The sequence below is a fragment of the Sinohyriopsis cumingii genome, chromosome 3 (assembly GCF_028554795.1).
Source record: "Sinohyriopsis cumingii isolate HCF-2022 chromosome 3, ASM2855479v2, whole genome shotgun sequence".
Lineage (NCBI taxonomy): Eukaryota > Metazoa > Mollusca > Bivalvia > Unionida > Unionidae > Sinohyriopsis > Sinohyriopsis cumingii.
Window position 1 is genome coordinate 53,020,450 of NC_142963.1, and position 14,967 is coordinate 53,035,416.

Consider the following 14,967-nt stretch of genomic DNA (forward strand, 5'->3'; position numbering starts at 1 on the left):
ATAATTTATCCTTCACCAAAAATAGCATATTGAGAATTAAAGCTTAGCCTTAAGACTGTTTCAATATTGAAACCAGACAGTCTTTAGCATGCAACTGGCTGTTGACCATTTCACTAAGCAGGCACACATTGTTATAATTTTACAGATGTATGTTAGACTTGTATGCAAATTCTTTCCAAACATAAAAGCATATTTAATATGCATAGCCTCTTGCACATAAATAAAAGTCATTGAATGTCTTCATGTTATAAGCCTATATATATATACCAAGTTTTAGACAAGAAATAGTCCAAGATCTAGGGAATAAGTGAACCAGTCTGATGCAGAATCATGTCACTAATACCATATGCACTGACTTGCACGTCAGGTCAAACTGCAAACAACAAAAAATCCTGATCTGCCATAGCATAATGTGCCTGCTGATCAGGGTGTATTTAGTTCTTCTGATTACTCCTAACAAACTACACAGTCCCAGATCTGCCAGCACATTATGCAATGTTACCTTTATTTTGTGCTAAGTGTACAGAGATTCTTTCCTACAGCAAAGTTTCAGTACACGGGTCAGCAATGCTACCATAATGCCATTATAAATGGTTGATGATGTAAAGATGTGCTGCATGGATTTTTTGCAAGAAATTATGGTTGACCATGCTGATGAACAAGAGAGTTTCATTCTTGTAGGAAACACTGTAACTATATCTAGTGTCAATAAGGTTCATGACACCAAAATCAAGCATTGTATTGGACCTTGTGTCATGGGGATATGATATGCTGATATGGTTCATGACCCCAAGATTTTAGGACATTTTTATTTTTATTATGTATAACACTTTTTTGAGGGTAGACTTGATGTAATGATTAAGAATTACTGAGACATTTTCAAAGTCAGACCATCTGCTTTGGGCAGGATTATTATCTAGTGACACTAGTAAACAAATTTTAAATTTTCATATTTAATGTAGGCAGGCAAGTAAAAGTGAAACCATTTTGCAAAATGTGGAAGAGAAGAATATAATGCATGTCATTTTCTTTGAGAAAATAATAATATTAACAATTTAAATAGAACATGCATCAATTTAAAAAATATAATCATACATATTTATGGGATCCAACTCTGTGCCAGTTCCTTCTCTTTATTATTCCACATTTTAATGGTTGCATCTGCTTCAAGAACTGTAATACTGACTCAAATAATAGTCAGAATCCTTTTCTTTTATTTTGATGACATGAACAGGGACTAATTTGTGATTTCAAATCAATGTATACATGTACTAATGAATATGCATTGTTGGTTTTAAAAGTAACATACAATTTCAACTTAATGTATAAAACTTAAGAATTTCATGAAAAAAGTTGGTGGGGTTCTTGCTCAAAAGCTATAGAAAGGCTCAGAAGTTCTTGGGGTTGCATATTTGAAGACATTTCTGTATAACATTATGTAAGAAATTTCACCTTGAAATAACACAAGGTCACGAATCTGCAGACTGTGACATCAGTGTTTAAATGGTGGATGTTGTGTTTGAATGCTTCCTCTGAGCTTTATTTACAATGATATAATAAAGAGGAGTTTATGTTTGGAAAATCATCCCAATGGTGCTACCAAAAAAGCTCTCTATGTGACTTCACATTTCAAAGCCAAATCTTGGCCGTATTATCTCAAACATCTCAAGTTGATGATAGTGGGGGGGGGGGTACCCCAACAATGATAACTCGCTTACTCTGGCACCACTAGGGAACAAATTAGGTCTCTGCAGACAGCATCACAAATGAGCCTGTGAGAGGTTCTTTAATGCATTTTGTGGCAGAGTTGTCACAGTTCTATAAACTCCTGGATTGTCAAAGGCCAACCATTTCTGACAAATTGGATACTATTATCAATTTTCCAGGTGAAGTTCATAAGGCAAAATAAATATAAGTATTTAATAGTGCAAAAGGTTAATCTGGAAATTTGTTTACAAATTTCAGACTATAATAGGCTTTAAACAAATTTCAGACCATAATAGGCTTCCTGGCATACAAATGCAAAAAGTTCAGGGAAGCATGACCAATACAATCATTCCTCTCGCATACACCATTATGGTCCTTTTTCTCACAAAGAGAGGGGAAGATCTCAAGAGGAGTCCTAATGTTGTAGTTTGGCAAGAGGCATATTTTGCGTGCTCACTAACAGTTAACATACAAGCTTTATATTCATTTCTTTAGCAAGTAAGACTGCATATGGACAATAGTGTGCCCTCTTGTACATTACAAAAATGGGGTCGACTGGTTTCAGGGACTTGACAATCTAGTCTTTTTGAAATAATGAAATGGTGTAGAGCAACAGATATTTGGCTCAGTGCTTGTCATCTGTCTGGCATATCAAACATGGAGGCTGATGTTCAATCATGAATATTAAACCAAACTTCTGAATTCAGTCTGAACTCTAAAAATGTCCAGAAAGTCAAAAATAATTTGTTAAGTATGATATTGATTCATTTTTGCCTCCAGACTTAATGGTCAAGTGCCTCGACATTTTCATAAAATCAGCCCAATAACCATCATTTGTTGATGCCTTTGTTGTATTTTGAGAACTCTACCATAATTTCTTCCACCTTTTCAGTGTAATTCTTGAGAATTCACAAATGAGAGGACTGGGAAGGAGATATAGTGATACTCAGCCATAGTTCCCATAACTATCTTTAGTGTCAGATCAGTCCTACATACATACATATTGCCCAGAACATCTGAGATCTCATTTCTTCCAGAAGTAAAAAGTCAGACTGCTTGGAAGTGTTTCCATTATCAGTCAGGCTAAGGAAAACAAACTTACCACTGCCAAATTGCTGATATTTTATCCTGCACTTGCAGATGAACACCACAGTTACAATATTGAATATATCTCCAGTGATTTTGCTCATTTGTACATTTTGTTTTGGAATCCATACCTGTACTAATTCATACTGGTATGGCTATGGTGCTACTAATATACCCTTATCTACTATTGGCACATTTCCTGTTTTTTTGTCCAGTGGTTCAAAATGTGCTTAAATGTTTCAGATGAGTATTTAAGAGGCCTAATTTATTCAAGAATACAGTCACATCAGATGTTATTATTGTGCGAAGACACTTGCAATTGCTTTCGCCAGTTTCTAATCTTCCTTGAAATTTTTCTCGTACACATTGAGCATGCTTCTGGCACAGCTTCTAGGCAAAGACAGCAACCCCTTAATTTCTTAGATCTTGGGAATTTACAGGTATATAAGAACAGAGTTATCTTTATAAGAAGTGATCTTAAGCAATCATGTGTAAGTAATCATTTAGGTGAAATTCACATAGCAGTTTATGTACCAAACCGATGTCTTTGCACTGTCACTCGTGTAGATATTTTGATGGAATGGACTGAATTAAGAATAATGAAACTAAATTGTTAGTTTCCAGGCCACTTTTTGGACAGATAACAGGGACACTACTTCATGGTGGCTGAAATCTACTATACCAGCTGTTACCATCACTACTGATATTTTACACCACATAGTACATGAATTGCATTCACTAGTGCTACTTTTCTGATAATGTACCTCTGGCTATAACATTAAAAAAACAGCTGGTTGGAGCAAAGACTATCTTCCTCAAATATTATCAGAAACCTATCTCATCTGACTTGTCATTCAGTGTAAACCCATTTTAATCAGCTCTCCTGGTCTATCTGCTATCATATGTACATAATTGTCTCCCTGTGTATATATACCAGCATACACCAATCCACCCGGGGAAGTTTCACATAACTATACATCTTTCTTGTAAATCACAAGATGAAAGACAATAAGATGCAATCACAAGCAGGGACACCTTTATCTAATCCATTGTAACTCTTTATCTGTGTTTTATGGAGAAATGGGTTGATATTAATGGACTTGATCTGGGTTGGCAACAGCAGGTGCTTGTCTGGGTGAACTAGAAGTTCCATCTGCATCATGGAGTCCATGAAGGAGATCCATCTATTGTTCCACAGCAACTCTCCATTTTCACCTACAAATGAGAAGAAGTCCCAAGTATTGGTCAGTGTGTATTTTTAGCTGCAAAATACGTTTTCATAGTTTTTCCTTGTGTTCAGAGTTTTCCTTGTGTAAAATGCAACCAGACTTAGATTAGTAAATATTTCATAATTTCATTGCAAATAAAGTACCCTTTACCCACCCTCTCTATTTGTCATCTTGTATCCTTTGACCTCTTTAAAGACTGGCCATTCATGTGACTTACAGGTCATCTCATTGGATCCCTAAAGGTGATATTATCCTTAAACTTCATCTGGGCAAGTATTGTTTAATTTTCTAATTTTCTAATGCAGAAATCAAGTAGAGTTAATTGAGGCTTTTTTATCTTTTGTTGTTGTTTTGGGTCTTTATAGCAGAATTCACACATGCCAAGGAAATGGAAGCCAAGTACTTTTCCCAACCTAGACTGGCCTGTGTGGGTATCAAACCTGTGACTCGTGGATTAGGAGTCTGATGCTACTACAGTTCACCAAAAGCAAATTCAGACTAAACTGATCCTAACAACAACATGCTGGCCCATTTTCTAACTAAAGTTTCTTCGAAATCTTTTCTTATTATATTTTAACTTCACCTAGCCACCTACCATAACAGGGCATAAAGACAAAATAAAAATTATATCATATTATAATCCAGTTAATAGAAATCAAAGATGAATGTTGAATTAATGTAAAAATCTGATTTAGTTATAATTATTGTCCACTCCTAGAATCCATTTTACTGGTGGAAAGTAGCAGTAACCTTGTATTGACAGCACAAGCATAGTTCATGCACCAATAATTACCTTGATTAGCCACTACAGCTGAGACTACACATCCAATTCACTTGTACAATATACAGGGTAACCTACCACAATCAATGAAATATAGTTATGAATATGTAAACTTGACCAATAAAGAAACACTTATTCCTACTTCCCATTGCACTGGTCAGAATGGGTCTTCTGATTACCATATGTACTCAGTTATAAGATGATTTTAACTGCATACTGCACAGACCCAGATCTGCCATTGCATAATGTACTGGCAGATCTGGGTCTGTGCAGTTTGTTAGGGGTAATCAGTAGAACAAACAACATAGATGCTCATTTGCAGGCACATTGTGCTAGGGCAGGACAAGATCTTTGTTGTATGCAGTTTACTTGACTTATAAATGAGTATATAAGATCAGCTAGGATGTATACAACATGGACAAATTTATTTTGTGAGTAGCTACATTCAAATACTAAGCATAAAATGTAGGCAAGTGACCTAATTTGGTTGTAAGGGAAGTTCTCTCCTGTAAGAATATGCCATAGCTTCATTTTTTTAAATTTGTGGTGATGCAGTTGATTCCAGCTATGGTATGTATACTTTAGGAATCTCAAGGATTCATAAAGATAGGAAGAATACACTTCTTTCTTTATTTTTTTTATATACGATTGTATTGTTGGAACATAATAAATTGGACATCAATCCATTTATGTACACTTTGTACATGAAATACAAGTGATGTGAATGTTTGATGGGGCTTTATTATGCCCATGATTACCAACATTTGTGATATCTGGAAGAAAATTCTGAAACGAAGTATTTTAGGTGACCAAAACTAATGACAATAATGATGTATAACAAAATGGTGTTATCCTTCCTATATAACTTTCTTAAATGAAGAAACATAAGTTTATATTTATTTCACTAAATGATTTATAAACACAATTCATCATGTATGTATTATGTTTCCCTTCCCCCATAAGTGCCTCGTGATCCCATGAGATGACACTGGTCATGTGGCTGACCAGAACAGTTGCATGGAAATGTACAGTTTGGGAGCAAATTAAAGAAGAAAACATCAAAAATTAACAGCGTAATTTACGACTTCAGATGAAAATTTTTGCAGTCATCATTTTTGTGCATTCCAGAGCACTAATTTTCACAAATTGGGTTGCACCTTTGCAGAGGCAAAGTGTTGCATATAGTTTCCCAACTTTTGCGAGTTTTTACTGAACTTCATTTCTAAGACAATATAATGGAGGGTGTCAACTGCCCAAGGCAGATCCCAGAGGGGACAGGTTTATTGAAATACTCAGAAATTGTTGAAAACAAAAAGGAAATGTCAGATGATGTAAGTATGGTTTCCAAAACAGGTTTGATGTTGAAACCAGTGTGTTTGCCATCAGCAACTGCCTCCATAGATGCAAGGCCTGGTGAGGCACATATTGGGCAGCTGTGAAAAGCTACATTAGGTCAGCCATTACAACAAGAATACGTGATATCATTGTCTGATACTGGTGCAAGTCAAGTGGTTTCCACCCAAATAACCAATATGGCTACCCTGGATAAAGAATTAGCCATGCAATGTCAGTTATGGGCACAAAATGCAGATGTGTTCAAAATGCATGTGCCCATGACAAAAATGGAAGATATATTGGCCAGTGTTTCTTGTAAAACCCAAATGCCAAGCGAATCAGCTGCAGTTTCTGCAGGATTGGCACACATTGGTCATTTTGAAAACAATTTGGACACTGTGCATGAAAAAGGGGACATCAACTCGGATGTGGATGTTGCAGAGCTAATTATGCCAGATACAGATTCCACTGAGCTCAGTGCAAACGATGGTTTGTTTGCGGAGTTGGAAAGTGTTTTGCTTGAACACCAAAAAGACTCAAATATAGATGAAAAATTAGCGGAAGTTCTCGATAATGGACTGGACTACATTCAGTGTTAACCCACGACAAGGTTAAACCACTGCAGAAGTATCTCAGACCAGGAAATTATGACAATTTAAAGGTGCCCAGAGTCAATATTTAGGTCTGGAATGCAATGTCAAAACATTACTTCTGATCCTTGGATTCTGAATACTGTGTAAGGCTATGGAACAGCGACCTCTGCAAACATATATACCAAACAAAATTAAATTCTCAATAACTGAAGAGAGACAAATAAATGCTGAAATTAACAAATTTCTTGCAAGAGGTATTATTTGTCAAGTTAATTCAAGATCTGGACAATATTTGTCAAACATTTTCATTCGAATTAAAAAATATGGGTCTGTAAGACTCATTTTGAATTTAAAACAATGTAATGCAAATGTTGAGAACATACATTTTAAAATGGAAACTTTGAAAACAGCTGTTAATGCCATGGAGAAAATTGTTTCTTTGCATCTGTTAACTTGAAGGATGCCTACGGCTCATGTACATAGGAAGTATTTGTTTTCTGTGGTTTGGGGATATATATGAATTTACTCATTTGCTGAATGGTTTAGCATCCACACCACATGTTTTCATCAAGTTATTGAAGCCAGTTTTTGCATCATTGAGACAAAAATGGTTCACAAATGTGACATACATTGATGATAGTTGTTTGTTGAGGGAATCTTATGACCAGTGTAGGCAAAATACAATTTGTACATTTGATGGATTAGGCTTAGCCATTCACCCCAGAAAATCTGTGTTTGAGCCCACCCAGAAAATAAAATTTGTGGGGACTTTTGCTGGACTCAGTCACCATGACTGTCAGACGAAGTACTCAAGAGAAAGCAGACAGTCTTTTTGCTCTGTGTTATGATATACTGCGGAAACGGAACATCACTGTTCATGAATTGGATTAACTTGTAGGAAATCTTGTTTGCGAACAAGGTGTAGAGTATGCACCTTTATATTTTAAAGATCTAAAACATGAAAAAGATAAATACTTAAAGATATATAAAGGTAATTTCGATGCTTTTTTGTCACTTTTGGCAGAAAGCAGACGGTGTATATCTTGGTGGATATCTAATGTGCACTCCAGTTATAGTTTCACATGGTGAACCACAGGTTGTTTTGACCAGTGACAGCTTGCTTGTTGGTTGGGGGGGGGGGGAGTATATCATACAACCAAAGCTGAAACAGGTGGTCACTGGAATCAAGAGGAAAAACTGTATCATATAACTTCTTGGAACTTTAAGCATGTCTTTTGACATTACAATCTGTCTGTTTGGAAGTGAAGAACACGCATATGCACATCTACATGGATAACTCTGTAGCAGTTTCATATGGGAACAAAATGGGGGTGTTGCATTTCTAAATTGCATAAATTATCGCGTGATATCTGGGTGTGTTGTACAATTAGAAGTATCTGGTTAAGTGCTTCTCATCTGCCAAGAACACTAAATTGCCACGTCCACAAGAGATTTTATACACTTGGCACACAATCCGAAAAGACGACACCCCCTCCACAGATTGAAGATGGGTGTTTTTCACTTATCTGGATGGCAATCAAAAATCAAGGATTATCAGAAAGGGCAGCATGCCTCATCATCAATTCATGGAGAACATCAACTAAAAATCAGTATTGGGGTCATCTCTAAAAGTGGGTGTTATTTCAAATCAAAGACAGATTAATCCACTTGACCCACCTACGACTATTGTTATAGAGTTTTTAACTGAATTAGTATAGAGGTTTAGGTTATAGTTCTGTAAATACAGCTAGATCTGCAATATCATCATCAATTAGTCTTACTTCTAAATCCACTCTAAGCAAGAATGTTTTACTTAACAGATTTATGAGAGGGGTGTTCATTTCATTTGTGTGGGATATGCAGCTTGTGTTTAAGTATTTTCTCTCTTTACAAGGCAATGACCAATTGTCATTGCAGGAACTTACTATGAAGTTAGTCATGCTGCTTGCTTTGTTAACAGGACAGAGGTGTCAGACGCTTCACCTTATGCAGACAAATAGCATTAGATTTGGTGTTAACACTGTGTACAAATATACATTCCTTCATTGCTGAAACAATCTAAACCAGGTAAACATGTGGAGCACTTTGTTTTTGAATCTTATCCCTATGACAAAATATTGTGTGTTGTGTCTTGTTTATAGTGTTATTTGTTATTTGCAATGACCCAAACTTTTGAGAAATTCTGAAAGTTATTTATTGGCACACGATCTCCACATAAAAAAGTTGCTAAAAGCACAAAATCAAACTGGATAAAGACTTATGAGAAAGTCTGGTATTGATACCTCAGGATTCCAGGCTCATAGCACAAGGGCTGCACCTGTTTCTGCAGCCTGTGCTAAAGGGGTATGATTGGGTACAATCTTGAAGGCAGCCAGTTTGGCTAGTGCCTGTACTTTCAGGAAATTCTATATCAAGCCCATTACAGACCAGACTGAATTCAGTACAAAAGTCTTGTCAGCATCCAGAATTTTATAATGGTCATGTAATGTACAATGTAAGTTTGGGTTCTCTGGTTTAATACCAACATATAAACATTTTCTTCTTTTTCCTTCTAGTAGTTGTTAATCTATTCAATAAATAGAAGCCTCGCTCTGAAATTTCATGGGATCACAAGGCACTTATAGCGGTAGTGAAATTGATAAATTAAACTAGACTTACCAAGTCGAAGTTTGATTGTAATTTCATGAACCCCATAAGTGCTTTAGTGATCACTTAATACTTCTCACCCAATAAGACACTGAGGCTTCCATTTGTTTGCTCTCCAGACTGATCAGCCATGTGACCAGCGTCATCTCATGTGATCACTTAGTCACTTATGGGGTTCATGAAATTACAATCAAACTTCAACTTGGTAAGTCTAGTTTAATTTATCAATTATTGCTAATATTACTGCTAAATCATTAATTAAACATTGGAGGAACATGTCATCTTTACTAAGTATCGTTAGTAGATTAATTGCTGTTAATAGCATTATTCATGGCATTAATAACAATACTGAGACTTACAGATGAACTAATCTTTAAAACATTGTTATATCATGTATTCACCTATACAACATATAAACACTCAAGTGTAAGCACTGAATTTAAACTTCTGACAATCACTGAGTAAGTATACATATTCCTAAAATTCTCAAACTCATTAGAGTAGGGAAGATATTAATTGTCTTAATCATGGCATTAATTCAATTCTAGGTCCATTACTATTCATTTTATTTATTAATGACCTACCACTTTTACTAAGAGACTCAATATCATCTACAGATCTCTATGCAGATGACAACATTGTCAGACATCCAAAACACAAAGCATGAACTCGAAATTTCTTTACAGAATGCCCTAAACAAACTGGAAAACTGGTGCACATGCAATGGCATGGTGGTAAATACTGGTAAAACTAAAATATTACTTATTTCAACACGGCAAAGAAGGACAAATCTTGATAGTGATGAACTATGTCTGACATGGAAGGATACAAATTTGCAAATGGTCTGTCATGATAGACTACTTGGTGTTCTGGTAGATAATAACCTATCATGGACTGAACATATCAAACATATCAGTAAAAAAGTCAATTCAAGTTTATGGCTTCTCAGTAGGATAAGACATTTTCTACCTGAAAGGCACAGAAAACTATTTTATAACAGTTACATACAACCCTATTTGGACTACTGTAGTACAGTATGGGGTAATTCAAATGATAAAAACATAGCAAAGCTGGAACATCTTCAAAAAAAGAGCATTTGGGCTAATATCAATCCAGAAAGAAAGCAAGGAAAATTTAGCTGATAGGTTAAAAATATTACCTATTAAAGACCGAATCTGTTTGAGAAAAGCCAAATTAATGTACAGGATATCCCATAATAGTGCTCCTGAATATTTACAGTCACTATTCCAGTATAGGCTACCTGGTAATACTCCACACCTGCGATCCATGTCTACCAAACAGTATAAAATTCCCAAACCAAATAAGGAGTTATTGAAAAAAAGTTTCCAATACTCTGGAACTCTGCTCTGGAATAGTATTCCAGTTGAGATTAGAAATGCCCACTCTATTTCCTTCTTCCAAACCCAATACATCCAGTGGCTTCAGAGATGCAGCTAAAATAAATAAATTCCTTTGTATGAGGGCCTCAAGGTAGATTAGTTTTTAGCTAATTGTGTTACCCTCTTTAAATAATGTCATTATTATAATAATAACAAGACTATCAGACCCCCCCCCCCATACAACATGTAAACACTCATGTGTAAGCACTGAATAATTCTACAGTACATATTCCTACAATTCCCAAACCGATGAGGAGTAGGGAGGGTACATGGCTCATCATGCAAAATGCACTAAATAAATTATGACTGACATGCATCAGTGGGGTTCAGGAATTTGCTGGTGACAGATGACAGGGTAACTAAATGGTTAAATCTGATCAATTCCATTATATTATGGCATCAAACATCTTTATAGAAGTGATGAAAGTATGGGACTTTGGGAAGTATCTCTGGCATGGTACCAGGTAGCTCTAAAGTTGCCATACACTCTACACTTCAAAACTTATTGAAGAGTTCTGGTGCAATAATAATAATAATAATACTGATAAGGATATGGCCTGGGTTCAAACCCATGACGTCCCACATCAGAGGAAGATGCTCCAACCACTAGGCCACTGGAGCAGTCTCATGTTTCATTGTACTATCAGCCTGTATCAAAAGTCCTGTAGTGTGATACACAACACTAAATAAGCAAGTAAATATGGCAATTACACCGTGATATCTGCTAACCTAGGCTGGACACTTCAGTGCTCACCTCTGCTGTCAGCATACACAATGCCCTGAAACAAGGGTCCATAGTCATATCCTCGGACCCGAAGTTCCTTGTAGATATCATCTGCTGTCATTGCAACCTCTAGCTTCCTGCTGGGGCTCATGGGAGTAACCAGATCAAGTTCACGTTGAACAGCCCACTGACAACTATCCTCTTGCAGCCGGATGATGGACCCACTGGCTACCATCTGGTTACTCTCTAGGATCTCAAAGTGACCCGTGGCTGTCATCAGACTGACATCAAATTTCAGGGTGCCTGCAACAAATTATAGCTCACAGAGGTTACTCAAGGACAACTACCATGAGATGCTCATTGTAGGACTGAAACAGTTCTGTCAATTTAACCCTTTATCTTGCAGAAGTGCTTTTGGACACCTATACCAAATTATAATGGAAGCACCTTATGACACCTCGTTCAATTAGCATACAAGAAAATCTGGCACAGAAGCTTGTTTGGTACATATGCCGTAACAGTCAACATCAGTCATTTTGTGTTGGTTCTTGTAGCAACCCCTTGTAGAAAATATAGGCACATTAGAAATGTAAGAGTTCGTCAAATTCTGATAATTTAGTAAACGGATGCAGACAACGAACCTGTAGATTTAGAGGCTGAGAAAGGTCATCTATGGCTGGTCATAACTGCTTCCCTAACTTGATGGTGAATGACTGCTTGTCAGATTTTAAAGTATATGAAAATTTCATTGGCGAGAAATAATTAAACAGCCATAAAGATTAGATTGTACACATAAACCAATCTACAGATAATGTGCACAAAAAAAAATTCAAATTTATGTTGAACTTGATGTGTATTACACTGCCCTAAATTTTACTGGCAGACTTATTTACAAAGATTCAAAACAACAGGTGTTATAGCATACTGCATTGTGTGGCTTTGGCAAATGTATTATGCATTGACAGCAACACAGTAGTAGAAGCTATGAGGCAAATATCACCTAGCATACAGAAAGCTTCAGCTTTGTCAAAATCAGGATTATAGTTGGCATTTGTCCAAAAATTGGGCTAGATGGTTAAAATCTAAGACCAAAATTAAGTCCCCCACAAGATAACTCACATGACATTTTTGCCAAATGCAAAAGCAATTAGCCATGCTGTTGACTACCTATGTAATGAAAACAGCCATCTCAAGATTTCTCTAGGTTTTGTACCTACATCCATATTTAATAACGTTTAATCATATGTCCAAAACAGAAAACCCATTCCACCAGGTGGGAAGTGTTTAATTGTTGCCAGATATCCAGGTCTATCAAAAATGGTCACATCTTTGCAGAGTTGTTTTCATGGCGCACATATAGAGGATCTCAAATGGGTAATGATTTAATACTGAATTTATGAAATAAGCTGAATAATGTCTGGCTTTTATAAGCCATGGTGAGCAAAAGCTGGACATTTAATGAGTTTCATTAATTAAATATTAAATTATTAATCATTTGATACTCTTTTTATCACGGTTTTTATTTCAGTAGAAATTATTTAGATAGAAGAATGAATAATTTCATGCATTCTGACAGATGCTGCACCTTTCATTTGTTCTGCATAAAAAATAGTCCCTAAACAATGCTGAAATAGTAAAAGTAGATTGTACTTTTTGACAAACTATCAATCAAAAGAAAGTATCCATCCGAACAAACAGAACATTTTACAAAGACAAAAATGTTCAACACAAAATGTCCAATGCATGTGATGTTACATTGTTTGATATGAAACATAGTACAGGTTAGAGTCGATCCAAGTTTATCCTAAAATGTCACTTTCACTATTAAACATTACACTGCCGCAATGTTCATGTGAAAGAGGATTAATGGATGCAGAAATTCCCATATTTATTATAATGCAACTGGATATTTACATTATTTAATTTGGAACAAAAGACTGTACAGAAGACAAATAGATTTCTAGTTTAGTTGGATTTGCATCACATATTTACTGCATAAATATGCTGTGGATGGATAAAGTTGAGAGACCAGTTTATGTCTACATTCTTCTGTGAACAGAGGTGAGTTTATTTACTTCTGTTACAGATATACTGCTGCCCTCCATCCCCACCTCACACACCCACTATCCACTGAGCAAATCTTCTTGTTCTCATCTTGGGGTTTTACACCATTTTCATACGATGACATTGTTATAGATGACATAACGAATCCCTGTAAATTAGCCATATTTAGACAAACGAGACCATTTTTCCCCAATTCCCTTTCATCACTCGAGTCAAAAAATGGCCGCCAAAAGGTTTATTAAAAACAAATTCTAGAATGTGGGGTAAGGAAGGTTTTCCCACTATCACAGCCAATCAGAAAAGATAATACTGCACAATTTCATGGGCTTATTTGGACCAATCAGAATCACATATACAGCATCTCAAATGGGTATTGATATAATGCTGAATTAATGAAACAAGCTGAACAATGTCCAAAGCCTTTGTGAGCCTTGGTGAGCAAAAACCAGACATTATTCAATGAGTTTTATAAATTTAATATTAAATCATCATCCAATTGAGATTCTTTTTATCACAGTTTTTATTTCAATGGAAATTATTTAGATAGAAAGAAGAACTAATAATTTCATTCATTCTGACAGATGCTGCACCTATCATTCATTGTGCATAAAAAATAGTCCCAAACAAGGTTAAACTAGTAAAATTAGATTGCACATTTTTATAAACAATAAATCAAAGAACAAGCATCCATCCAAATAAACAGAACAATTTATGAAGATAAAATAATTTTTCAATACAATGTCAAATGCATGTGATGTCACATTGTTTGATATGGTACATAGTACAGGTTAGAGTCGATCCAAGTTTATCCTAAAATGTCACTTTCACAACTAAACTTTACATTGTTGTGATATTCATGTGAAAGAGGATTAATGGATGCAGAAATTCCCATATTTATTATAATGCATTTGTGACAGGAGATTTGCAGTATTTGATTTGGAACAGCAGACTTCACAGAAGACGTAAACAAATTTCTTTTTACGTCGGATTAGCATCACATATTTACTGCATAAAATACTGTGGTTGGTGACAGTTCTGTCAGTTGGGAGACCTGTTTATGTCCACATTCTTCTGTGAACAGAGGTATGTTTATTCATTTCTTTAAGTTCACTTTTAAACCACGCTTAGAAAGGGTGGATTCTTATTGTTAAAAATATACCAACCCGCTCCACCACCACCATACACACCCACTATCAAATGAGCAATACCCTTAGTTTTTTACTTCTTATTGCTCTCGTCTTGGAGTTTTACACCATTTTTCAAATGATGATATCGTTACTCATGACAAACTCCTGTGGGAGTAAATTGGCCATATTCAAACAGATGAGACCATTTTGCCACAATTCACTTTCTAAAGTCAAGTTGAAAAATGGCTACCAAAATGTTAACTGAAAACAAAAAA

The 14,967-nt window shown here is 35.7% G+C and overlaps 1 protein-coding gene across 1 annotated transcript in view; it reads right to left on the reverse strand.

Moving 5' to 3' along the window:
* LOC149802870 (fatty acid synthase-like) overlaps window positions 1-14,967 on the reverse strand; it is a 134,921-nt gene that overhangs the window by 75,831 nt on the left and 44,123 nt on the right. Inside the window, exons 14-15 of the mRNA XM_089952315.1 lie at window positions 11,532-11,804; window positions 3,829-4,008 (exon numbers count right to left, since the gene is read on the reverse strand). Coding sequence (XP_089808441.1) covers window positions 3,829-4,008; window positions 11,532-11,804 — 453 coding nt within the window. The remainder of the gene's footprint in view (window positions 1-3,828; window positions 4,009-11,531; window positions 11,805-14,967) is intronic.